The sequence below is a fragment of the Ochotona curzoniae genome, unplaced genomic scaffold, assembly GCF_017591425.1.
Source record: "Ochotona curzoniae isolate NIBS_2020 unplaced genomic scaffold, NIBS_Ocur_1.0 contig_2861, whole genome shotgun sequence".
Classification (NCBI taxonomy): domain Eukaryota; kingdom Metazoa; phylum Chordata; class Mammalia; order Lagomorpha; family Ochotonidae; genus Ochotona; species Ochotona curzoniae.
The window spans coordinates 2,044,688-2,070,560 of NW_024465620.1; the positions used below are offsets into that span (position 1 = coordinate 2,044,688).

General features: G+C 62.1%; 1 protein-coding gene across 1 annotated transcript; it reads right to left on the reverse strand.

The window, feature by feature from the left end:
* Window positions 1–179: 179 nt before the first annotated feature.
* On the reverse strand, window positions 180–25,491 carry LRRC4B (leucine rich repeat containing 4B). The gene is made up of 3 exons (XM_040978331.1): window positions 25,073–25,491; window positions 13,203–13,534; window positions 180–2,013 (listed from the first exon to the last, which is right to left on the reverse strand). Exons 2-3 carry the CDS (start codon window positions 13,497–13,499, stop codon window positions 181–183), a joined length of 2,130 nt encoding a protein of 709 aa, XP_040834265.1. The 5' UTR covers window positions 13,500–13,534; window positions 25,073–25,491; the 3' UTR covers window position 180.
* Between the last annotated feature and the right edge of the window lie 382 nt (window positions 25,492–25,873).

A 25,873-nucleotide genomic window follows, 5' to 3' on the forward strand; every position in this document is an offset into this window, starting at 1 on the left:
TTTTTCCATGTTTTTTTTTAAAGTAATTACACAGCAGGTAGTCATGGACGCAAACCTCCCTTCGGTATCAAAAGAGTCTGGGGTGGGGGCGCGCGGCGGGCTCGGCTCTGGGGGGCGGGCCGGGGCGGGGCGGGCGTCAAACTGCAAAAAAGTGACCGGTCCAGGCGGGGCGGCCCGGGCTCAGATCTGCGTCTCTTGCACGTTCTCCTTGGAGCCGCTCTTGAAGAGCAGAGGTTCGTGGATGGAGTTGAGGCCGGGCGGGCCCTTGCCGCAGCCCCCGCCCGCGGCGCCGCCGTAGTGCGCCTTGAAGGCGGCCGCCACGTAGTGGTGGTGGTTGAGGTGGTCGCGCTCCAGCGCCGGCAGGGCCAGGTGGCTGTCCCCGCCCACGCCCCCGGCCCCCGCGGCGGCTGCGGCCACGGACACGGCCGAGGCGGCGGGCAGCTCGTCCTCCACGTTGATGATCTCCACGGTGCGCGTGGGCCCGTGGTGCTTGTGCAGCTGGTGCTGCTTGCGGAGCTTGTAGAAGGCCACGAGCATCACGGCGGCCATGAAGGTGATGGCCACGAAGCAGCCGATGATGATCTTGGTGGTCTTCATGACGTCGTCCAGGTCCTTGAGGGCGTTCTCCGTCACGTCCGTGATGGGCACCGTGAAGGCCTTGTCCGTGGGCCGCGAGGAGCGCGGCGCGGGCGCCGTGGTGGACGACGAGGCCGGGCCCGCCGCGTCCCCGGGCCGGCCCCCGCCCCACACGCCGTCCGTCGTGGGCCCCGGCGGCTCCTTCTCGGTGCCCCGCGGCTGCAGAGCCTCCTCCCCCGGCTGCGTCTCCAGGGTCTCCACGGTGACCGTGGTGAAGTAGGTGTAGCCGCCGGCGCCCCCGGGACCCCCGGCGCCCCCGGGACCCCCGGCGCCCCCGGGACCTGCGCCCCCGGCCGCCACGGGGTCCACGGCCGAGACGTTGAGCGTGGCGGAGGCGGTGGTGTTGCCGGCCGAGTTGGTGACCATGCACGTGTACTGGCCCGTGTCCTGCACCGTGACGTTGGTGAAGTTGAGCGTGCCGTCGTGCAGCACCGAGATGCGCACGCGGTACGAGCCGTGCGTCATGAGCGTGCCGTTGGGCGTCAGCCAGTTGACAGACGTCATGGACGTGCCCGTGCGGCACTTGAGCTCGGCCGCCATGCCCTCCGTGACGTTCAGGTCCGTGGGAGGCTCCACGATCACGGGCGCGTAGCACGTGAAGTGCGACTGGTCCAGCTCGCCGATGTAGCGGCCCTTGAGGCCGGCGGGCGCGTGGCAGCGCGCGCAGCACGTCGTGTTGCTGGGCACCGTCTCCTTGAGCCACCAGCTGAGCCACAGCACGTCGCAGTTGCAGTGCCAGGGGTTGTGGTTGAGGTGCACGCGCTCGAGGCGGTGCAGCGGCGTGAAGAGGTCGTGCGGCAGCGACATCAGGTTGTTGTGGGACAGGTTGAGCTCCTCCAGCGACTTGAGGTCGTCGAAGGCGTTGCGCTCGATGGTGGCCACCTGGGCGTGCATGAGCCACAGCTTGCGCAGGCTCGTGAGGCCCTGGAAGGAGCCGGGCCGGATGAGGTCCAGCCGGTTGCCCGAGAGCTCCAGCTCCTCGAGGCGCACGAGGGCCGTGAGGTTGGGGATGTCCTTGAGGTTGCACATGCCCAGGTTGAGGTAGCGCAGGTTGACCAGCCCCTCGAAGGCCGCCTCCGAGATGTACTCGAGCCGCTTGAGCTCGCCCAGGTCCAGGCGCCGCAGCGAGGGCACGCGGTTGAAGGCATAGGAGGGGATGCTCTCGATGGGGTTGTTGCGCAGCCACAGCTCCCGCAGCTTGGACAGGTACTCGAAGGCCTGCGTGGGCACCGTGGTCAGCCGGTTGTCGAAGAGCTCGAGCGTGTTGAGGCTGGGCAGCCCGTTGAAGGCGCCCACCTCGATCTTCCGCACCAGGTTCTTGCTCAGCTGCAGGATCTCCAGGTGCCGCAGGTGCTTGAAGGTGTCGGTGCGGATCACCTGGGGCGGAGGAGAGGCAGCCGTGAGCCGACCCTGCCGACAGGTGGGGGGCCCAGACTGCCCGACTGCGAAGCAAAGGGGCCGTTTGCCAAGTGCAAATTGCGTGTCTATTTATGTAACTGCAAGGGAAGGTAAGGGACTCCACATGGGTGGGGGTTCACGGCCACGCTCACCCAGCTGCCCCACCCAGCCAGATGCACACTCCCCAGGGACTTCCGTCCACAGTGGAATCAAGAAGTGCTTGTTTCAATGCAAGACATTAAAAAAAAACCAAACCAAAACAAAACAAAAACCTGTGCATGAGTTTCCCATACCACGCGTTTACCTCCCGAGGCAGAAGCTTCGTTCAACCACGAAAGGGCAAATTCCAGAGAACCCTGGCACCCGACTCACCATCCTTGGCAGCAAATGCCATGGGTGGCAGACACCTTGTAACAATGTGTTTAGTTTATTTAGTTGAAAGGCAGAGACAGACACACAATCTTTTGTCTACTGGTTCACTTCCCAAACAGTGGAGGCAGCGTAGGCAAGGCCGCCTTCAGTCAGGAGCCTGGAATTCCATCCGGGTCTCCCACGTGGGGACCCGAGCCCTGGGCATCCCCAGGGTGGTAGCCGGGAGCTGGGCTGGCAGCTGGGCAGCCTCCGTTCCAGCTCCGCACTGAACTGGGATGCGAGAGTTTAACCTGCTGTTCCCACGCTGGACGCATCCAGCTGCCAGCCCTGACCTCGGCTGGGGTCTGAGGCCTCAGAAGGGACAGTGCTGGGCCAGGGAGGCAGGACCTCAGCGGGGACTCACACGATTGTGTCTATGAAGGTGGAAATGGAACACGGAGTGTATTACAACCCCAGTGAACTAGGAGAGAAGCAGGAACACCTGCCTACGTGTACCCCCAAAACAGGCGGGGGCCCCCAAGCTGCTCCGGCAGCAATTTTTACCATTTATTTATTTACTCACTGAGCAAACATTTATCAGTAGGAATAAGAACCAAAAAAATGTTACCAGACTGAGTTCTTCAGAAGGAAGGTGAGTGTTTGGCCAGGTGACCGTTCAGCAGGGACGCAAGGCGGTCACGCTCCCACTGGCTTTCCTAGAAGCCACACTGGGTGTGACCAAACACGCCACATCTTCTTTCTTTACAGAAAAGGAGCTTCCATGTACTGATCACTCCTCTAGCAGCTTCAACAGCCACGGCTGGGCCAAGCTGAACCAGCCGGGAGCTTCATCCGCGCGGCGCGGGGCCCCAGGCGCCCGGGCCACCTTCATCCGCGCGGCGCGGGGCCCCAGGCGCCCGGGCCACCTTCTGCAGTTTCCCCAGGTGCATTAGCAGGAGGTGGCCTGGAAGTGGAGCAGCCGGGATTCCAGCGGGCACTCACACAGGCTGCCAGTGCGGCAGGTGGAAGATCAGGCTGTTAACGCCGCAATGGAACTCTGAAATCAACTTTAACGTATCAAACCCAGAATGTTCAAAACATCCACGCGGGGGCACTGGGAGGTCCACATGGCGCTTCCCGGAATCGGCTAAGAACTCAACAGCAAGAGTGTGGCGGAGTGGGGGTGGAGCACCACTTGCAGCACTGGGCTCCTGGCAAGATGGCAGCTCTGTTCAGACCCTGCCTGTCGCACCTGTCCCAGGAGCCCTGTGACCAGAGGTGGCCGGCGGCTCCCTCGGGGGAGGGGGGCCCTGCTCCTGCCTGCTGGGCCTCCCTCCACGCTGGGCACTCCAGATGGCAACAGCTGCAGAGCCCCTGCTGAGGTGCAGCCCTCCCAGGGCTGGCGCTGTGGCAGAGTGGGCTAAGCTGCTACCTGTGATGTCAGCATCCCATATGGGAGCCGGATCAGGTCCTGGCTGCTTCACTTCTGATCCAGCTCCTTAACGCCCCTGGGAGAGCAGCTGACGATGACCCAAGGGCTTGGACCCCTGCACCCGTGTGGGAGACCGAAAGAGGCCCCTGGCTCCTGGCTTTGGCCTTGCCCACCCCTGCCTGTTGTGGCTATTTGGGGGGTGAACCAGTGGTTGGGAGGTTGACCTCTCTCTTGCTAACTGCCTTTCAAACAAATAAAAGTAAGTCTTAGAAAAAAAATCAAGCAAAAACCAACCAACTTGGACTCTGCCCTTTGCCCCGGTCTATTCCAGAGAAGCCCCGTCCTGCTGCGGCCCTCACACAGGCTGACGCTCTGCGGGAACATGCTGTGCACCCCTGCCTGCTTCTGGGGGGCCCTCCCAGGCGTCCGCACCCCTGCCTGCTTCTGGGGGTCCCTGGCCCATCGGGGCTCTCCCAGGCGTCTGCACCCCTGGCCCGTGCCCAGGTCCCGGCCCCAGGCCCCTGGGTGTGCAGCACCCCTGGCCCAGCATGCACCTGCGGCTCCTCAGCACAGCTGAGACCATTCCCTGAGGACACAAGCCAGTGTGTCCTGAGCAGGGCCAAGCCTCCGTGTTCTCCCTGGGAGGGCTTACAGCACCATGGGCCTGGGACCCCCGGACAGCAGGAGGGTGGCGCTGTTTATCAGCCATTGACTGGCAGTCTGCAGCATGACCCGGCTGTTCACAGATCTGTGTTCTGCTGATAAAGGGTGCTGTGGGTTCATGCTTAGGCAAAGACAGACATAGATACAAAAGAAAGGAAAATCAGCCATGACAGCTATGCAGGGTCACCAAGCGCTAGCCTGGCATGGCTGTGCAGTGCTTCTCCCCACTTGCACAGATGGGAGCTCTGTCCTGGGAGCACCTGCCACAGCGTCCCTGCCAGGCCCCTGGCATGGAGAGGCGGACGGGCCAGCACCCCCCCTGGAGCCTGGCCCTGGCCGGGTGACCAACCCCAGCCTCTCCCTTCTTCCCAAGCCCTCTCTGGCTTCCACTGCTTATCTGGAGAAGAGTTGGGAAGCAAGGTGCCAGTGTGGCCAGGGGGAGCTGTGGGTCAGGGGAATGGGCATCTATGCAGCCAGTGCAACGTCACGATCTGGGGACTTGAGCGCCTTGGTGGCATCCACAGGTGTTCACAGAGCACCGGGGCTGGGCTTGGCGGCAAGGCTGTGCTGTCAGCCCCGCAGCCTCAGGAGGCAGGTGTGCGAGTGGCTCACTGAAGCCACACAGCCAGGAAGGCTGGACCGGGGACTGCAGCTCCAGGGGCTCTGCAGCCTTCCCAGGGCAGGCCCCACAGCCTACTTCAGGGCGAGGGCCCTGGCAGGCTCAGCAGCCCACGAGGCTGGCATGCCCCTGGGTTTCTGGTGTGGCTGTTCCCCCTGGCGGGGCAGGGCGACGCGGCCAAGGGGAGGGCCTGTCCCTCTCCCTCTCTCTGGTCAGGAAAAGGGGGCTGTTGGTGAGGGGCTCATGAGGCGTGCACCCCCACCAGTCACTTTCATGACACTCAGGAGCCAGGCAAGGGCTGGGTGCTGGGGCACAGTGGTGAAGCCCCTGCTGGGACGCCTGCGTCCACAATGGCATGCCTGGGATGAGGCTCAGCTGGAGCTGCTTCTGACCCAGCTCCCTGCTCCGTGTGCCTGAGAGGCAGCAGTGATGGTCCAGGAGCATGGGGGTACCCCGGGGGTTCCTGCTCAGCCTGGCGCAGTTCCGGCTGTTACAGGCAGCTGAGGGATGAACCAGTGCATGGAAGATCTCTGCTCCTCCTCATTTACTCACTTTAAAAACTTTACTTGAGGGCCCGGCACAGTAGTGTAGTGGTTAAAGTCCTCGCCTTGCACCCGCTGGGATCCCATATGATCACCAGTTCTAATCCCCGCAGCCCTGCTTCCCAACCAGCTCCCTGCCTGTGGCCTGGGAAAGCAGTGGAGGACGGCCCAAAGCCTCGGACCCTGCACCTGTGTGGCAGATCCAGAGGAGGCTCCTGGCTTTGGATCGGCTCAGCTCCAGCCACTGCGCTCACTTGGGGAGTGAACCATCAGACAGAACATCTTTCTCTCTGTCTCGCCTGCTCTGTATATCTGACTTTGCAATAAAAATAAAAATAAATCTTAAAAAAAAAACCCTTTATTTGAAAGGCAAAGTGAAAGAGCAGAAAGAGAGGGGGGAGCTGTGAGTTGGTGTGGGGGAGCCGCGGGTCGGGGGGGATGGTGAATTGGGGGCGCTGTGGGTCGGGGGTAGCCACCGTTTGCCCAGCGTGGCCCACTGTGCCAGATGCTCCATGGTCAGGTCTCGTAAAGACCTTCAGGGCTCTTGGCCCCTTTGCCGTCACAGCTCCCAAGTCGGCTTTGGTGGAGCCCATATCCAGAGATGTGGGTGCCCCCTGCTGGCATCGGGGCTGTCCCCACTTCCCCTGCCTGGTCTGCTGGCGGGAAGCTGAGCACTGCTGGGTCGGGGTGCCATGCTGCCCCCGGGGAGCACGTCTGACACCTACAGCCCTCTCCTAGAGCCTGGCCTCCACAGACACAACAACCACGCATGTGGCCGTGGCACCGCAGCCATGTCCGTGGAGGCCCCCAGGCTCAACCCGCGACACTGTGGGCGAGGGGTCCTCTGACACTAGGGGCAGGACATGGATACAGCTAGAGGAGGGCCTGGGGCCTGCCTCTGCCTGCCGCCCAGCACCCTGTCTCCAGTCCCGTGTCCTTGGCCTATCCATGCCAGCCTCAGCACCAGGCCCCCCGGGACCACCTCTGGCCCCACTGCCCCAGCCTGTTGCGGGGTGGTACCTTGTACGGGTTTAGCGTTACTGTAGCTGAACAAGGCCCCACCCCATCCTGTTGGCTCTTAAGAGAATAAACTGCCAAGGGATCCTTTATTAAGAGATTTTAACTGTGGTGGGAAAATGATGAAGCGAATTGCTCATCTTAACCTTATTAAGACAAATTGGTTTTATATGTTTTGAACATTAATGAACCGAGAACAAAAGTTCAGTAAGCTTACTGGCTTTTTTTTTTTGCCTTAATTTTTTTTCACCCTGTGATTTTAAAAACCCATTGCTATTTTCCCACTGGTGGCTTCTGAGACTCCAGCTTCTCCATCCCTGCTGAGGGGACGGGTGCCCCTCACTGTGAGGACCCCAGGCTGCCAGGATGTGGCCTGACCACAGCCTTCAGACAGCTGAGCCCTGTGCTGGGTGCATGGGGAGGGGTCAGCCAAGGCTCTGCTGTCCTCTCTGCCCCCACCCTGCACTGGCCCATTCTCGGGCCCAGAAGGTGCCCGGCCTTGTGTGACCTCAGGGGCTGGAGCACCTCACACAGGGGCCCAACTCTCCTGTGCTGAAAGCAGCACCCAGCCAAGGCTGCCACCTGCGCCAGGTACCCCAAGCCCTACCCCTCTCAGACTGAGACCCCATGGAGCCCTGCCCCCTCCCCAGGCTCAGGTTACTCCACGGCATCCCCGCCCCTCCCCAGGGGGCCCGTCACAGGGCACCGGTGTGGTGGGACTAACTTCTGCCTTGTGTCTGTCTCAGTCAGCCTCGCAGCTGCGGGACTCTGTGCTGGCGCTGCTGGGCCAGAGGCAGGGGAGGACGACGTGGTGCAGCCAACAGCCCAGTGGGGCCCAGGGGGCGGGGTGCAGGGAGGCTGAAGGCCAAGGCCTCTTTGGGGGCACGTGCTGCCAGCTGCATCAGCTGGAGCCTGCTGGCTCTGCTTGCCCTGCAGCAGGTGTGAGCAGGGGTACGGAGGGGGCACCTCAGGGCGAGGAGGGGATCCCCGGGTTTCCCAGTGGGAGGAGACTCAGCATCCACACTGGAACAGGTCTGTCAGGGATTCTTTCCTAGGAGGGCACGCCCGCCTCCCCCCGCCCCCCGGCGCTGTGCCGTGTTCTGAGGCCCCTTTCTGTCTGCCTTACACGTGGTAACAACAAATGAAGACAGGAGCCAGTGTGGTGGCACAGCTGGTTCAGCTGCTTCTGGTGGCAGCCACATCCAGTGTCTGGGAGCCAGTGGAGCCCCAGTTACTCCCTGGATGCCCCTGCGCAGGTAGGGAGGATGGCCTGAGTGCGTGGGCACCTGCCAGACACCTGCGTGGGAGAGCCGCTCGAGGTCCAGGCTCCTGGCTTCAGCCTCGTCCCAGCCTGCCCACTGCGGCCACTTGGGAAGTGAAAAGGCAGATGAAAATCTCTCTCTCTGCCTTTCTTTTTCTTTCCTTTTTTTTTTTTTTAAAGATTTATTTATTTATTTATTTTTATTGGAAAGTCAGAAATACAGAGAGGAGGAGAGACAGAGAGATCTTCTGTCCACTGGGAAGATCCTTCCAAGTGGCTGCAACAGCTGAAGCTGAGCTAACTGGAAGCCAGGAGCCTCCTCCAGGTCTCCCACGCGAGCGCAGGGCCCCAAGGCTTTGGGCCGTCCTCCACTGCTTTCCCAGGCCACAGGCAGGGAGCTGGATGGGAAGTGTTGCTAGACTGGGCCCTCTCTCTCTGCCTTTCAAATAGATTAATTTTAAAAAGACATTGATAAAATGTGGAAACCACTGCTAAGAGAGGTGAGATTACTCAGGCCCATGGCGGAGCTCCTGAGGGAGCATGGAGGACAGTGGAGCTGGGGTCACAGCCAGAGGGGCTGCCTGCATGGCTGGGGGGCAGGGCTCCACCAGCTGCCTCCTCCCACCATTCTCCTCTTCCACGCTGGCCCTGCCCACACTTCCTGCTGCCTGGAGGGTGGCCACCTGGGCATCTCAGAGCCAGGGATGCTCGCAGAGCTGCCTCCGGAGTGGGCCTTGGCAGTGCCCGGGGCAAGCCCCCAGCAGCACAGCTGGCTGAGCCGGGACAGCCTTGGAGTTGCCTGGGCCGTCTCTGTGAAATGGGAGCGAGCTCCCGCCTCCTCGGGAGGAGCGTGCTGACCGCCCCGCCCGGGCCCCCCTTCCCTTCCAGCGGGGGAGCACAGATCCTGCCGCAGCCCCCCTCAGCTCACGGGAGGATGGCATTACAAGCTAAGCCTGTTTGGGTGCGAAATTTTGCAGGGGGAGGGGATCCATGACTTCTGTTTTCAGAAAGTTCAAAGAGAATGTGTATTATGAACAAAACTGTGCCATCTTTAGTTTCAATTTTACACAAACTTTGAAGGTTCCTGTGTAACATTCTGCACTTATTTTTGCTCTGACTAAACTATATAAACTATATAAACTATTTTCTCACTGAAAAATATTTAGAGAATCAAGAAAATTATAAGGGAGAAATTAAGTATTGGGTTTTACAAAATGGTTGCTACTTTTTTTTTTTAAGATTTATTTATTTTTATTGCAAAGTCAGACATACAGAGAGGAGGAGAGACAGAGAGGAAGGTCTTCTGTTGGATGATTCACTCCCCAAGTGACCACAATGGCCAGGGCAGAGCTGAGCCAATCCAAAGCCAGGAGCCAGGAATTTCCTCCAGGTCTCCCACTCAGGTGCAGGGTCCCAAACAGGGAGCTGAACGGGAGATGGAGCTGCCGGGATTGGAACTGGCACCCATATCCTGGTGCGTTCAAGGCGAGAACTTTAGCCACTAGGCCACTGCGCCAGGCCTGATGGTTACGTTTTAAAAAAACAACATGAAAATCCTGTTTGTGTCTTTGGAAATGCAGCATTATGTTTGGGGTGCTTTTTCCAAACTCCCAGCTCCTGTGCCTTGGAGGGGGCCTTGGTCCCTGCACCCAGGGCGAGATCCCGATGCGGCTCCAGGCTCCCAGCCAGCCCTGGCTGCTGCAGGCATTTGGGGTGTGAAGCAGCGAATGGAAATAAATTAAAAATCAATTTGTCAGGAGTATGTTTGTTAAAGGACTCCCCTATGGAAGCCCCTACAACCATCCACCCGAGCCCCTAGGTCAGGGTCGGTCGGGGCCTGTCTGTCCCCCTGAGCCCCTGCCTGTCCTCCCGCCTGTCCGCCTGAGCCCCTGTCTGTCCGCCCACCTGCAGCCTTGCAGGCCCGGATCACTTAGGGAGGTCTGCACTTCCTCCCCGCGACCTCAAGGGGTCCCGCAGGGCCGGGGCAGCCCACTAAAAGCCTCCTGTGGCTGCTGCGGTACTTTGTTAAATTAAGTGCGTGCAATCTCGTGACCCAGCAAGTCTCACGGGAAATATATTCCAAATAAATTATCACGCAGCTCCCCAGGGCTGGCTCCCGGATGTGCGGTGGCGAAGCTGCGGCCGCCTGCCCGCGGGGCTAGGGGCATGAGGCTGGCGGCCACGAGGCCCCTGCGATGGAACAGCGCCCAGGGACGGGAGGGCTATGGCCCAAGAAAACTTCATTTGCACAAATCACAAACACACGCAAGCCAGGCCCCAGCACGAGCACGCAGAGACCCCCCACCTAGCACTCGGCAGGCGCACGAGGAGCGGGGAGGAGCAAGGTGGGCCCCCCAAGGACACTGCGGGCCTGGGAGGCCACATGCCCCGCCAGCAGCAGCAGGCCCAGCCTGAGGGGCCGAGGGCGAGGCCCCCTCCGCGCCAGCATCTCCAGAGAAAACCCGGATCTCAGAAACATCCAGGGGACCCGCGCACGACCGACTGGCCTTTACCAGGCAGCCCTCCCTCTCCATCTGCCCCCACGCGGACTGCCCGAGGCCCCCGGACGCCGGACCCCAGGGTGGACAGCCATGCCTACAGGGCAGCGGCAACATCACTCAGAGGTCCCACAACAGTGCGTGCTGCGGGGGACGCCTGGGGACGGGACTTGCACAGACGATCCCGCGGCCTCCCACGCCCCAAAGCCTCGCTGCTGGGGCACCGCGAGCCTGACAGGCCCTGGCCAAGTGCGGGGGAGGACAGGCCAGCAGCAGGGCGCCTCACAAAGATGACTGAGTCCCCGCAAGGACGAATCCGCCCCCTTCTGCGGAGCCTTCCGTGCAGGAGTGCAGGACGTGGCGCTCTGCCACCGGCCCTCTGACCCAGCAACTCCACACACCCTGAGGCGTCCAGCTTGCACCGTTTACATCGCTTTACAACTGCAAACCAGGAGGCCCGAGTCACCGTGACATGGGGACAGGCAGCCACTGCAAATGACATCACCAGAAACAGCTTGGTGGCACAACAGGCTAACCCTCCACCTGTGCCACCAGGCTCCCACGTGGGCACCAGGTCTAGTCCTGGCAGCTCCACTTCCCAGCCAGCTCCCTGCCTGTGGCCTGGGAAGGTAGTTGAGGACGACCCAAAGCCTTGGGACCCTGCACCTGCGTGGGAGACCTGGAGGAACTCCTGGCTCCTGGCTTGGGATCAGCTCAGCTCCGGCCATTGTGGCCACTTGGGGAGTGAATCAGTGGACGGAAGATCTCTCTTTGTCTCTCCTTCTCTTTGTAAATCTGTCTTTCCAATACGAATAAATAACTTAAAGAAAGAAGATGGCCTGATGACAGACTGAGCTGTTCTGTGGACAGGCCCCGGTACCACTCAACACTCAGCACGAAATCAAACTCAAAGCAGTACCAAACAGGGTTCCATTTTTTTTCTAAAAATTAACACAAGAAGAAAGTTTTTCCTCTAAGGGTTCAGTTGCCATGCAGCTGAGAACAAACAGGCAGACACCTCATTGGGCACGAGCTTCCTGCGGCTGCCTGCCTGGCTCTGGCCTCTGTTTCAACTGAGGTGTAATTTCTTAATTAATTTGTGTTCATTCTGCAATAAATAATTAAAATGCATTTGCATAGGCACAGGAAAGAGCCAGGAAGATATTAACGCAAATGTAAACAGTAGCCATTTATATCTAGATGGTGGCATTAGTGGTGATTTTTAAAATTGTTTAAATTTGGACAATTAAAGCATACTATTGGAGCAAACTCATAGCCTACGGGTTAGACGACTGTCTCCCACAGGTGTGCCCAGGTTCAGATCTCAGTGCAGACCGTGGGAGGCAGTGGGGACAGTCCCAGGGATGGGGCCCCTGGGACCCCTGCAAGACAGCCGGGCTGTGTGCCCTGGCCCCTGGGACCCCTGCAAGACAGCCGGGCTGTGTGCCCTGGCCCCTGGGACCCCTGCAAGACAGCCGGGCTGTGTGCCCTGGCCCCTGGGACCCCTGCAGGACAGCCGGGCTGTGAGCCTTGGCCCCTGGGAGCCCTGCAGGACAGCCGGGCTGTGTGCCCCAGCTCCTGGTACTGGATTAGCCTGCTAGGCCACTGCAATAACCCCAGTTACTTGTTTTTTAAAAAGAATTATTTACTTTTATTGGAAAGTCAACAAATTTACAAAGGAGATACAGAAAGATTTTCCATCATTGGTTCACACCCCAAATGGCCATTACAATTGGAGCTGGGTTGATATGAATCCCAAGCCAGGAGCCTCTTCCAGGTTTCCCACATGGGTGCAGGGTCCCAAGGCTTTGGGCCATCCTCGACTGCTTTCCCAGGCCACAGGCAGGGAGCTGGATGGGAAGTGGAGCAGCCGGGACATGGACCAGTGCCCCATGGGATGGTGGCATTTGCAGTTTGAGAATTAGTCTGATATGCCACAATGCCGACCCAGCAGTTACTCCAATTTTCTACCAAGAAAGCAGCCACAGTTCTTGCTTACGGGGAGGCGCCCCCTAGAGGCAGCCAGCTGCACTGAACATACACAAAGGCCGGATTCCGATCCAGACGCAGGGAGGGCACAGAGAAGGCCCCAGAAATAGAGCAGAAAGATTGTGCATTCGGGGCAACTGTGGAGGCTGAGGGAGACTGATGACTCCTCCTGCCCTGTCTTGCTCCTGCTGCCCACCACACTGCCCGAGGTGCCAGCTGCTGGAAGCCCAGGGGGTCCCTGTTCACGTGTCCCTCCCTGGGACGCACCGTCAGCGGGACATGCGGACCCGTAACCTCTGTGGTCAGCACGTGTACTCAGTGCACTGGCATGACCCGACAGAACGCAGCGCGGGCCGTGGGCACCGGCCCCTTCGGCCCCACCCTCAGCCCTGGGGGGAGGGTGCATGGGAACACGGCGAGAAGGGCAGAGGGTCAGGCCCCGGTAGCCAAGCAGGGGCAGAGGCAGCCTCTTAGGGGACAGACTTGGGGAAGAATCCCACAGGGGTGGGGGGCTTCCCTGGACCTGGCCCCACAGCCAACCAGGAAGGGTCTGTGCCCAGGCCGCCCAGGGTGCCATGGGACGAGCCCCAGGAAGGGGGTCTTAGGGGATGGGCTGACACCGAGGGTGTCCATGGCTCTGACTCTGCCCTGGCATGACAGTATGATGAAAGCTGCGTGTCCAAGGTGCCAGGGGGTGCATATGAACCCCGTCCTCTGTCACTGGCCCAGGGGTAGGAGGCCCGGCTGCGCCCCTTCCCCAGCTCCCCTGGGCCGCCCCACGCCCACGCTGCCTCACCTGGATGCCGTTCTCCTGTAGGTTCAGGTAGCGAGTGTTGACAGGGATGCTGGCAGGCACCTCGGCCAGCTCTCTCCGTGTGCAGATCACCCGGCTGGCCTGGTTGCTGCACGAGCAGGCTGCAGGGCAGGAGGTGGCCGGTGGGGAGCCCCCACTGGCAGCCACGGTCATGGCCACACCGCCCCCGCCGGCCCCCAGGGGCGGGGAGAAGAGCCAGAGCAGGAGCAGGGCCCCGTGGGGCCAGGACATCCTACCAGGCGGCAGTGGGGGGCACAGGGAGCCGCGGGCACACGCCATCCTCACTGCTCATGCTCCGCCTGGACGCTGGGGGGCTGTGAGGGAGAGAGAGGAGAGACTCAGTGAGGGAGGACCCCGGGATCCGGAGGGCGCATGCAAGAAGGGCAGGACCCAGGGAGGCTGTGAGGAGGATTGGGGTGCCCCTGCGCTCATCTCACCTCCAGAGGCCTCTGTGCCCATGCTGCAGAAGGGACAATGGAGGCCGAGACCAAGTGCTTGCCCACAGTCACGTGGCCACTAAGAAGAGGGTTTTGCATGATTTGCAAAAAGCACAGGAGGAGTGAACTCATGTGAGAGAGACAGCCCTGGCGAGACAGGGGCTCGCGGAGGCAGGCTGTACGGCAGCACGGGCCCATGGCCTCACCACTGCCTTCTCTGCCCCATCGTCGCCCTGCACACCTCCCAGGAGCTTGGGGTGTGGAGGCAGCAGGCCAGGTGCCAGGTGCCAGCAGGTGGGGGCTGAGGCTGGCAGGGGGAGAGGAGGGCGACGCTGGGGGAGGGGCACAGCAGCCCACCACGTGCCTGCAGACTGCAGGTGCTCAAGGCCAAGGCAGCCTCTGGCAGGACCTGTGCCAGCAACTGCCGCAAGACAGTGCTGGGGGCTGACCCGGCAGGGATGGCCCAGGACCCTGACAGGTGTGCTGCCTTGGCTGGAAGGCACATGGGCTACCAGGAGTCAGGTGCCCCCACCCCATTTCCATGGGGCTCAGCACAGTAACAACGACAGGAATAACAGTAACATTCACTCCCTGCCCAGAAGAGGGGGAGCCCCCTTCAGGGAGCCAACACCCTGGGCGCCCCCAAAGCCTCCCAGGAGCCTCATCTCTAGAGCCCTGAGGCCCTGGGAGGAAGGGGAGCTTGTCTGGAGGTGCAGAGCCTGCCGGCAGGGGGAGGGGCGGGGCAGGGGGTCTGGCCCTGGTCTCCAGGCAGCATCAGCATGGCCAGGTAGAGACACCTGCACAAGCTCTGCCAACCCGGGCCAGCCCCCAGGAGAGACGGGGGATGGAGGAGAGCGAGGCACACACACAACACACGCAGTACCAGGCATGCTTCACACTGCAGCCCCAGACACACACACACACACAGCACACTTGAACATACAGTGTCAGGCGTACCCACACGGCGGGCCCCAATTCCCACAGCTGCCTCCCCACAAGCGCACATGCACATGCGTGTACACACACACGCTCAACACTCCCTGCTTCTGCAGCCCCAAGATCATCCTAACCCAGAAAATGCGTGTGAGCCTCTGCACGTGCGCGAGCAGGAGCAGGCAGCCGAGCGCCTGCCTCGCCGAGCACTGCGGAGGGCTTCTCTACCGGAGGGCTTCTCTACCGGAGGGCTGGGGTCCTGTGCCTGCCTGCGCCAGGAAAGGCAGGATCCTGCCTCCCCACAGGTGAGCAGGGGCTCTCCACTCCGCTCCTGCTGGCTTCCCATTCTGGCTAAGACACAGCCCCATCCTTAAGCTGAGGGGTGGGCACCACCCACAGGAGTCAGAACTCAAGCCCCCTCCACCCCCACCACAGCCCCTGATGTGAGGCCCCCTTCTGGGGCGCCAGGCCTCCGCTCCTGCCTCTGCTGCCGCCAGCACCCCCCATCATGGCTGCTGCAGCGGGCGCCCTCCCCTCCTCCGCCACAGCAAGTGACACTCACCCTGGTGGCTTGGCTTCCGCTGGGTCTCCCTCTGCACCCAGGCCCCCCCTCCACATATTGGGGGGCTCTGCCCCCGTTTTTCCAGGCGCTCGTTGAGATCGTGCTGGGGGGGGGCGCAGGGGCTTCTTGGGTCTCCCCGCGCCCCCCCCACCCCAGCCTGTCGCCCTTCCCACCCCAGGAGGCCGTCCTCCGGCCACTGCAGCAGTCCCCTCCTGGCCTCTCAGCTCTGCTCACCGGCCCTGTCCACCCCCACCGCTGCCGGGGGGCCTCCTCTCTTTCCCTCCCTGGCCTCCGGTCTCTCAATCCACTGACCCTGGCCCCTAGGCGCTCTCCCAGCCCCTCTAGCCCCTGCCCCGCTGCAGGCTCCCCGCTCACAGCCTGGTGTGCCTCGGGACCACCAGGCCCCCTCTCTCCTCCTCCATTTATCCCTCACTCTCGCTCCATCCCCACAGCTCTGTCCTTCTGTCTGTCTCTGTCTCCACCGGCTGGTTGGCTGGCTGGCTTGTTCTCTCTCTCTCTCCCTCTCTCTGCGATTACAATTTCTAGTCACACGGCAGTGCAGAGCCAAGCTGTGCCTCAGCCCCCTCCCTCCTTCTTTCTCTCCCTCTGCACGGGGAGGGCACCTCTGCTCCCTCCTCCTCAGCCCCCTCCCCCGCTAATCAAAGGCTCCGTTATCTAATTAACCCATTGGTTCTGGGCAGCCTGCGAAGGTCGGAAGCGGGGGAGGAAGGTTGGTGGCTGGGCCGCCGGGTGAGGGGGCTGGGCTGTGCCTGCTGAGCCTCCAGCCTCGTGGCACACTGACGGCCCCACAGGCTACATCACTGGGTGGTCTCTTTGAGCCCCACCGTGGGCCCTCGCCTCCCTGCTGCACCTCCCCCACCCCGGCCCAGCCTGTGTGTGGGTGCTTCTGCACCACAAGAGTCCCCTCAGGTCCCCCCAACCCCGGGCCTGCAGTCATTTACTTCTATCTCCACCCCGGCCCCCCAGTGAGCTGGGTCCACATGACAGTCAGCCGCACCCTCCAGCTGAGGGAAGCCCCTCTTCATGCCACAGTGGGCCTCAGCCTCCCTCTGCCCTGGCCCTCAGCCACCGCGCCACGCCTGCCTCCTGATAGTCTCTGTACAGTGGGCAGGGCACATGCAATCTCCTCCCTCCCTCTCCCCCGTCCTTCCAGGGATCCAACCACTCATCCATCTGGGTTTCTATTCACCCACCCATCCACCCATTAATTCACTCATCCATCCATCCATCCATCCATCCATCCATCCATCCATCAACCCACCCACCCATCCATCCACTCACTCACTCACCATCTATCATTCCACATATAAGATTCACTCACTCACTCACCATCCACCCATCCATCCATCCATCCACATACATGATTCACTCACCATCCATCCATCCATCCACGATTCACTCACCATCCATCCATCCATCCCTCCATATACATGATTCACTCACTCACTCACCATCCATCCATCTATCCATCCATCCACATACATGATTCACTCACCATCCATCCATCCATCCATCCACACACGATTCACTCACCATCCATCCATCCATCCATCCATCCATCCACGATTCACTCACCATCCATCCATCCATCCCTCCATATACATGATTCACTCACTCACCATCCATCCATCCATCCATCCATCCATCCATCCATCCACATACATGATTCATTCACCATCCATCCATCTCTCCATATACATGATTCACTCACTCACTCACCATCCATCCATCCATCCATCCATCCATCCATCCATCCATCCACATACATGATTCACTCACCATCCATCCATCCATCCACATACATGATTCACTCACCATCCATCCATCCATCCACATACATGATTCACTCACTCACTCACCATCCATCCATCCATCCATCCATCCATCCATCCATCCCTCCCTCCACATACATGATTCACTCACCATCCATCCATCCACATACATGATTCACTCACTCACTCACCATCCATCCATCCATCCATCCATCCATCCATCCATCCATCCATCCACATACATGATTCACTCACTCACTCACCATCCATCCATCCATCCATCCATCCATCCATCCATCCATCCACATACATGATTCACTCGCCATCCACCCATCCATCTGTCCACACATCCATCCATCCGTCCGTCCGTCCGTCCACACACCACCCAGCATCTTTGGAGCCCTTACTCCATGCCAGATGCTGCACAGATGCTGAGAAAGATGACCATGCATGCAAGGCCAAGGACACTGGGGACACTGAGGGCAGGTGGTGGGTCGTGCATACTGGCCGTGTGCAGGTTGGAATCTTGAACCTGTTGCTTATCTGCTGTGACTTAAGGGCAGTGACTCTGTCTTTCAGCACTGTGAAGCAATGGACTAGTGACTACGGACGGCCCTGCCATTGTACGCACAGGCTGGCTGCCTCTCATCTCCCTGGCCGGCCACCCTCTCCAGCTCCCACCATTAGGGCTACCTTCTTGCCCTATAAGCAGCCAGGGTTCCTGTCCCTCCCCTGCCCAGTCAGGGGGCTCAGGGATCCCAGTTGGGCTCTGCCCCTGCTTACCTGCTAATCTCAGGCCCTTTGCATCTGCCCTCTCCACCGCCCACAGAACTGTTTTCTGCCAGGCCTTGCACAAGACCACTCTGACCAGCTCTCAGCTCCACCTTGTCTGCTTCTGCATGGAAGCTTCCTTCTGGCAGGGCTGGGGCTATTTCATGCACAGCTTGGCTTCCAGGACCTGGGACAGCGCCCGCTGCACAGTGGGGGATCTGCCCAGGTGGGGTGAGGGCCTGCAGGATGCCACCAGTTGGCTATCACTCCACACTCCTCTTCTAGGTCCAAGCACTCACTTCCACGCCCCCAGACCCTCGGGGTGGGCCCTCCCCTAGGCAGTGCCCGCTCCCCAGCTGGCATCTCCATAGGATTCCAGAGATTGCCCATGTGGGCCGTGTGCCCCGTCTCCAGCTGTGTGCTGAGGTCCCGCACACATCCTGCTTCCTCAGCAACGTCTGAGGTGGCCGTGACCACACTTTCTTGTTCCAACTCTCCAAATACCAGAACCATTAAGGCCAGTGATGTCCAGCGCACGCCTGGCACTGCCCAGGCACCGTCCAAGAGTTTCACCTGTGTGACAAGCTGCTGCCAGGGAAGGGCTGCACCTGCACCTCAAAGACTCCACTGCCAGAAGAGCTGTCCCAGCTCCCAGTATAGCAGCCTGGCCTGCCCCCTAGTCTGATAGCAGCAGCAATTCCTGCTGGGTGAAGGCTGGCAGAAGCAAAGCCATGGGCATGCTACACCCTAGCTTTCTCCCCAGACCCCCACCCTCCTCTGCACTGTGTAGGATGTGACATGCCTGACACCCTTCCCCACCCCCTCCCTGCTGGTGGAGCTCTGGGCTCCAAGGACACTCTCACAGTGATGGACACAGTGATGCCGAGGACTTCCTGGGTACAGAGCTTCCTTAAGCCGCTGGCCTCCTCTGCAGCTCAGCTTGGACAGTCCCTCACCCGCTTTGCAGATGACAGAGCACATACAGGGGGCTGGGGGCACCTGCCAAGGCTCACAAATCCCCCAAGCAGCCCAGGCCACCAGCTGCCCCGTGGGAGGCCAGAGGGCACACGAGGTCTCCACTTGCTGTCAGGAACGAGCTGAGGGAGGTGCAGACAAACGCCACTCTACACTCTTCTCTAGGGGAGGTGGCAATGAGCAGGGGGACAGCGCCAGGTGAGGGGAGCAGTTGCAGGCATGCACGGCAGGCACAGGGGCTGAGGCCTCCCTTGCCTGCTGGGCTCCAGGAGAGCTTGGGCACCGTGCCTGAGAAGATCCCGGCAGATGGCAGATGGGACACCCGAGGACCCGGGAGAGGCGGGGTAAGGAGGGACGTTCCGGCTGGGTACACTCAGTGTCCTGGGTGGGTCCAGAAGGTGCGGCCAGAGAGGAGGCACACTGCCACTGAGGTGCTGGGGTATAAGCCTGGAGCCCTGGAGCTGTGCCCTGCTGTTCGAGGGGGCTGTGCAGGTGAGGGGCATCTAGGCAGTGCATCCCCAACACCTTCAACACACAGGCTACCCCGCAGCCTGTGGACTGACTCCAGGGAGGACAGCCTAGGGCCCAGAGAGCTGCAAAGGCGGACGTGGCACTGGGTCTCAGCCCAGCCCAGGACTTGCAACAGAGGGGCCCAGGTTTCCTGCACAGGTGGGGACGGGGTGGGGCTCAGGGCTGGCTTGGAGCCCTCCCTTTCCATCCAGCTGCCTGGCCTCTTCCAGATCCCCACCATGGAGTCCCGGGAGGCCTAGCCCTGCTGTTCTCCCAGCCCAGAGAACCCTTTCTTGGTCTAAAGGATCAGGAAAAGAGAGAGAGGCGAGCACAGGTTGGGGTTGGGATACCACCCCTGGCCAGGTGCTGGCAAAGCTGAGAGCTGTGACAGTGGCAGGTGGGCAGAGGAAGAAGGGGTCAGGTGGACGGACTTGGGTGTGCAAAGGCCCAGGGGCTAGAGGCAGGTGAGCATCTAGGAGTCCTGCAGAGCCCAGCTCGGGTCCACAAGCCAGCGGTGATGGGGTGGCACCCACTCCTTCCTCCTGCCCCAGGCTGGGCTGGGACCAGGTAAGCTCTGTCTGTGAGACCCCTCTGAGCAGACTGGCACAGGGAGGCTGCAGGCCGGAAGGAGCTGGGGCAAGGGCTAGGCCATGGGATGGAGAGCTGGGAAAGAGTGCAAAGGCAGTGGATTTGTCCAACGGGCAGTATTTGGGGGTGTCCAGAAGGTAAAGGAGAGAAAGCAGCCAGGTTCTAAAGGCCAGGAGTGGTGGGGGAGGTTCCCTAAACATGGCCCCCTTCCCACTCAGGTCACCCCAAGGAGCAGTGGGGCAGGGAACCTGTGACTGCACTCCCGCCCAGTGTCCAGCATGATGGGGTGGTGGCAACGTCCCACCACACGGCCCACCACGTGGCCATGGAGCACCGGACCTGGTGTGCTCGTTTCCAGCCCTACTTGGGCCTCTGCTGCCGAGTCTTCACAGCTCCGCTCCACCTCCTGGGCCTCTGCCCTGCCACAGCTGCCTGGCATGGCTCTCGTAGGGCCCACAGAGAAGCCAGGGAGGCCACAGGCTGAGACAGGCGCGGGGCAGCTGCGTACATGAGGATATTCTGCTCTGCTGAGGCACCGTACCCACTGACACGCTGTGACAGTGGGGTCACGGCTTTGTCCACGGGCATTGTTGCCCAGGCCGGCTCACAGAAAGAAAGCGTACTTCTAGGCCCCTAGGTCAGGGGTGAGCCCAGCGGGCGAGCTGCCTGCCACCCCCAGACTGCATCTAGTTGGTGTGGGGTGAGGGGAGCTTGTGAAACAGTGTTAACTGCTGAAGTTCAGGCATGAGGGCAGGCAACAGAGCGTGCCAGGCAGGCAGGGACACGGCCTGCTCTGCTCATAGGGCTGCTCTGGTCTGCTCTGGTCTGTTTTCTGTGCATGTGGAAAAGGCACCAGCAGACAGGATGAGGCCAAACCTGCCCCAAGCTGCAGCAGCCTGTCTCGGCCATCACGGTGTGCCCACGGCCCCAGCAGCTCATGCTAATGCAGGGTTGGAGCCTGCATGTCACGGGGAGGCACACACTGCAGCCATGGCTTAGGCTGGACTCAGCCGTCCCATTGCCCTGTGCCACCTCGCAGCCTGCACACTGGAGGGCCTGGGGCCAAGCAAGCTCTCCGTGGGAGGATTCCGTCGGTGCCCCGTTGAGGGAGGACAGAGAACAGATGACAGATGACGGGGGTGCTGCTGACAGATCTGGCCTTGAACTCTGGCTTGCCACTCCTCACCGTGCCTCAGGCTCTGCGCGGCATTGGCAGGGCTGCGGGGCCACCTCAGTGTCAGCCACCTTCAAAGGATTCCTACGCTCTGCTGAGGCCGGCTCTTCCTCCACTGCCCACAGGGAGTGAGGCTCGGGAGCAGGGGCTCCCATCTCCCTGTGCCCTGCACCAGGATCATATTCCCGATGGGCCAGGCTGGGTCCCCACTGGGACGGCATGAGCCCCGAGTTACAGGAGGCTCCAGTCTTGCCCTGTCTCCCTGTACATCACTGTCCCTGACCAGCTGACTCCACCTGGCACCTGCCCCTTGGCTTATCCCTGTCAGGCAGCAGTCTCACCTCGGGTGGGGGCATTAGCAGCGAGGCTGTGGCCTGGCCTCGGGACATATTACTGCCACCTGCGGCTATGTGCTGGCAGCTTGGGGCCACACTGCTCTCACACAGCAGTGCTTACGAATGCTTCTCCCTGCAGGGCTGCCCCGAAAGCCCCCGCCAGTGCAGGGGTGTGCCCGGCACAGGGCCTGGCTTGGGGCAAGCTCCCAGGAAGGGCTGGCTCTGTCCTTGTCCCTTCTCATCTGCCTCCCAGGGCACCCTCTTCTTCCTTCGCCATCTGGGATGCCACCCTCCCACGGAGCTGGCACTGCCCTGGGCTCATCACTGCGGCATCTAGGGCCTAAGCTCCACTTGATGGGGGCACAGGTTCCAGGGACCTTGAGCCCTGCTCCTCTCGCCTGCGCCATTCTTGCGAACTCCCCTAGGCCGAGTGCCTGTCGGGAGGGGGCCAGTGGCCCAGTGCTGCCACCACCTGTCCCCTGGTGGCCCAGCCCCTCTCCCAGGCCTTCGCCTGCCATGACAACAGTCGTGAGTGGGTTTCCAGGCAACAAAGGGGCACTGTGCCACTCTCCTTACTCTTCTGCCACCCGCAGCCTCAGGAGTTGGAACGAGCATGGGAGGGCCCAGATTTCCAGGGGAATAGAGATGAGGCAGCCCAGACAGGAGCCCAGCAGGTGAGGGGAGGGACCGGCATGGTGGCACTGAGAGGACCCTGCCTTCTGCATCCAGGCCAGTGACACGCCCTGTCATGGGGCCAGTGGCCTGGACATCCCTGCGGCTCAGGGCGAAGGACCATATCATGTGTCCTCGCCACCCCCATGGGCCAAAGGAGCAGCCACCCTTGCCCCTGGGCTTTAGCTGCACTCCGGGGCAACAAGCAGGTGGGATGCAAGAGGCCCCAGCAGTCAGTCTGGCTAAGCCTAGAAAACCCTAGACCCTAGCTTGGGCACCGCATGGGCTGGAGGTGGGCAGCTGAGACTACAGGGGGATTCAGAGTTAGGGGACACAGAGGGACCCCAGCAAAGGGACTAAGCAGGGGAGGGAGGGGCTGTAGACCAAGCACAAGAACCAGACTCAAGGAAAGGGGCAGGGTGGGCAGCCTGGTGGTGGGTAGTGGTGAAGCAAGGTGGGAGAGGGCATGGCTGGGGTACCAGCACACAGCGCACAGGGGCCAGGGGAGGCACCTGGGAGGCAGGCGGTCATCTGGGGGCCAGGGGATGCACCTGGGGGCCAGGGGAGGCACCTGGGAGGCAGGCGGTCATCTGGGGGCCAGGGGAGGCACCTGGGGGCCAGGGGAGGCACCTGGGAGGCAGGTGGTCCCCGCCCCCCACCCCAGGGGTTAGATGTGAAATTCCTGGACTTGGAGAATACTGGCCCCAAGCACAGCTCTTTGAAAGCACCTGGCCCTGAGCTCTGAGGGGCAGACTTCAGAGAAGAAAGGAGAGGCAGGAAACTGTGGATCATGTGGAGGGGCAGGGAGGTGTGTCACACAAGACCCAGGCTGAGCACAGGCAGGTGACTTGGGACAGCAGGGTCAGTTCCTGGGAAGTGGCAAGAGGGAGGCGGCCCAATGGACGCTAGGACAGAGAGATGTGAAGTGATGGGGTGTGGGAGGGCAGACAGTGGTGAAGCAGGTGACAGAAGGCTAGGACCTGGGCAGGAAGGCGGAGTTGGGGACGCCCTCCCGGGCATCTCCACAACAAGGTCTGCCTGTGGGGGGCCTGAGGGCTCAGGGCTTTGCCTGCAGGAGGTACAGCCCTGTCTGCGCAGCTCTGCAAGGCTGCGAGGTGGGCAAGGGCCCTGTGTGTACCTAGCTGCTGTCTGGGGCTCCCCCCCATCCTGTGGCCTCTGGCTGACTCTGGGCCTCCACCTGCCCCATCTGGGTCTCGACTGTGAACCTGTGTGGGCACCTCTCTGTCTTCCATACACGCTCCCACTCTCCTGTGGTGGCTGAGCAGGGTCCCACTGACAATCCTACCAGGGCCGAGGAGTGGCCTGCAGACGCTGCCCACACGTGGTCCATGGTACCCTGGGTCTGCCCTGCTTGCCCCTGGGTAGTTGGCTCTGGTTCTGACTCCCGGTGAGTGACCCTGTGTGGCTGACTCCAGGGGATGCACCTGCATGGTGCGCGGGCACGGAACAGCCCATCACTCTGCCTCCCACCCTTCCGGTCCCGTCCAGCGTCTCTCCTTTCTAGGCATGCGTTTGAACAGCCGGCGGCCAAGATGAGTGCAGTCCAGAGAAGAGGAGGGGGAAGGTGGGAAGTGGAGGGGGAGGCGTGAAACGCAGGTTACAAGGAGTGAGCAGCCCCAAGCTGCCCCAGGAAGGGAGAGAAGCTGCTCCTGGCCCCGGGCCTGGGCTGGGGGCGGCAGAGGAGGCAAGCCTGCTGGGCTACTCCCAGCTGCGGCTGGGGCCCGGTTCCTGTCTGGCGGCTGCGCGGCCTGGCCCCGGGATGTGAGGCGCATAGCAATGGGCGCTGCGGAGCTCCTCTGCAGCTCCCAGCTGGGGAGGGGGTGGGGAGGGGGCTGCCGGCAGCCCCACGCTCCCTCCTCCCTCCTCCCTCCCCTCCCAGCTGGGCTCTCCCCAGGGGAATTCCCCACCCCAACGGGAAGCTGCCTGAGGCTGCAGGTCCAGGGAAGGGGGCTCTGCAGGGTGGCAGAGGTGGGGGCACTTGGGAGAGAGGGGGGGTCTGGGAGCAAGCTGGGGCAGGAGACGTGGGCAGAACCCTGTGAGAGCCTGAGCCTTGGGCCCCGCGGTGATGGAGAGTGGGGGGAGTGAGGATCAGAGAGGAGGGTCCTAGCTGGTGGGATGGCCTGTGGAGTGAGCAGAGGGTATGAGTGAAGCAAGGCTGTGGAAGGGGGTCCCAGCAAGGGCTGATATGATGAGGAGGATGCCAGGGGTGCTAAGAATTAGAGGCAGAAAGAGAGGAGGGTGGGAAGTAGGGCCGGTAGGGACAGAAACTAAAAGTTGGGGTACCGTGGGGGAGAGGTACAGGCCTGAGGAGACCCCAGGGGAAGGTGATGTGCTGGGGCAGTTCCTAGGAAAGCAGGTGCGAGGGCAGAGAGCCAGCAGCACAGGATGTTGAGCGCCATGGGGACCTTGGGGAGACGGGCCGGGGTCCCGTGTGCTCCACCCGGAGGTGCAGAGTGCCAGCCGCAAGGAAGGGGGTCCAGGCAGGAGGGAGGGGCGCCCTACAGCTGGGAAACTGGGAGACCCCCAAGAGGAGAAGGGCTGAAGCCTGGGGAGGGGGTTGTCTCATTCCCAGTCACCCCCTCCATCTTTCCCATTTTCACTTCCCAAACTCCCCGGTTCTCCCCCGTTGCCACGGCAACCGCTCCTGCCAGGCGCGGTCACCAAGGAAACCCCGTGCCCGCCTCTTCCCCCCCAACCCTGGCATGTCCCCCCCAGCAGCAGCGGTGTGGAGGGTGGGAGGGGCCGTGGGGGATACGGATGAACCCCGTCTCCCGCCCCAGAAAGGGGCATTAAGACCCACACCAGGCGAGCCCTGCACCCTGAGCCTGCATCCTCTCCCCCCAGCTGGATACGCAGCGGCCGAACGCCCGATGCCCGTCCCCCAGCCCATAGCCCTGGGTAGCGGCGACCCCCAACACAGAACTCTTGGGGCAGGAGAGCCCCCACCGACCACCTCCCTCGCATCCAGGCCCCGCCCACTGTCCTCTGCCGTCCCCCACCCCCAGGAGGCCTAAGACCACCGTCGCCCAACCAGCGACCCCCACCCCTGTCCGCGCCCGGTGCCCCTCGGTGGCTACTCACAGCGCGGACGGGGGCTCCTTCCGGGGGCAGCATGCCCGGCGGGGGGGCGACCCCCCCAGTGAAGCGCAGGAATTGGGGTGCGAGGCCTGCAGCGGCGAGGAGCGGGGGGCGGGGCTGCGGCCGGCCAGGGTCCTTTGCCCTCGCCCCCCTCCCCGGCTCCTGGATGGGAAGGGGGCTCCGGCGGCGGCGGGCGGTGCTGGGTCGGGGCCGCTCCGCGTCCTCGCCCGCCGGCCCGCCCGCCCGCCTTCCTTTCTTCCCTTCTTTCTTCCCTTGCTTGCTTCCTTCCTCCCTCCTCGGCCCGCCGGCGCCGCTCTCCCCCCACCCACCCCCCCCAGGCCCCGGCCCCGGCCCCGGCCCCCGCCTCGGACGGTGCGGCAGCGGCCGGGAGCAGCCGAGAGCGGCGACGGCGGCGGAATACTGATGCCGGCGGGGGAGCGCGGGCGGGCGGAGGGGGACGCGGCCCGGGAGGAGGGGGAGGGCGCGGGCGGAGGGGGTGGGAAAACGGGGGAGGGGACGGAGGGCAGAGCTGCAGAGGAGACAAGAAAGCGGGGTGGGAGGCAGAGGAGAAAGAGGCGAGGGGCGGAGAGCCCCCAGCCCACCTGCTCCCGGGCTGAGCCCAGTGGGGGACGGGAGGGAGGTGTGGGAAGACCCCCGCCCCCGGGAGCCAGCGGCAGAGCCCCAGGAGGAGGGCGAGGCTGGAGAGGGAAATGGTTAGCGAGAGGAGCTGCGGCGGCCAGGCCCAGGGGGGCGGGGAGGGAGAAGAGGCCAGAGGAGGGGGCGGGGTAGGTGTGGTCCCTGAGA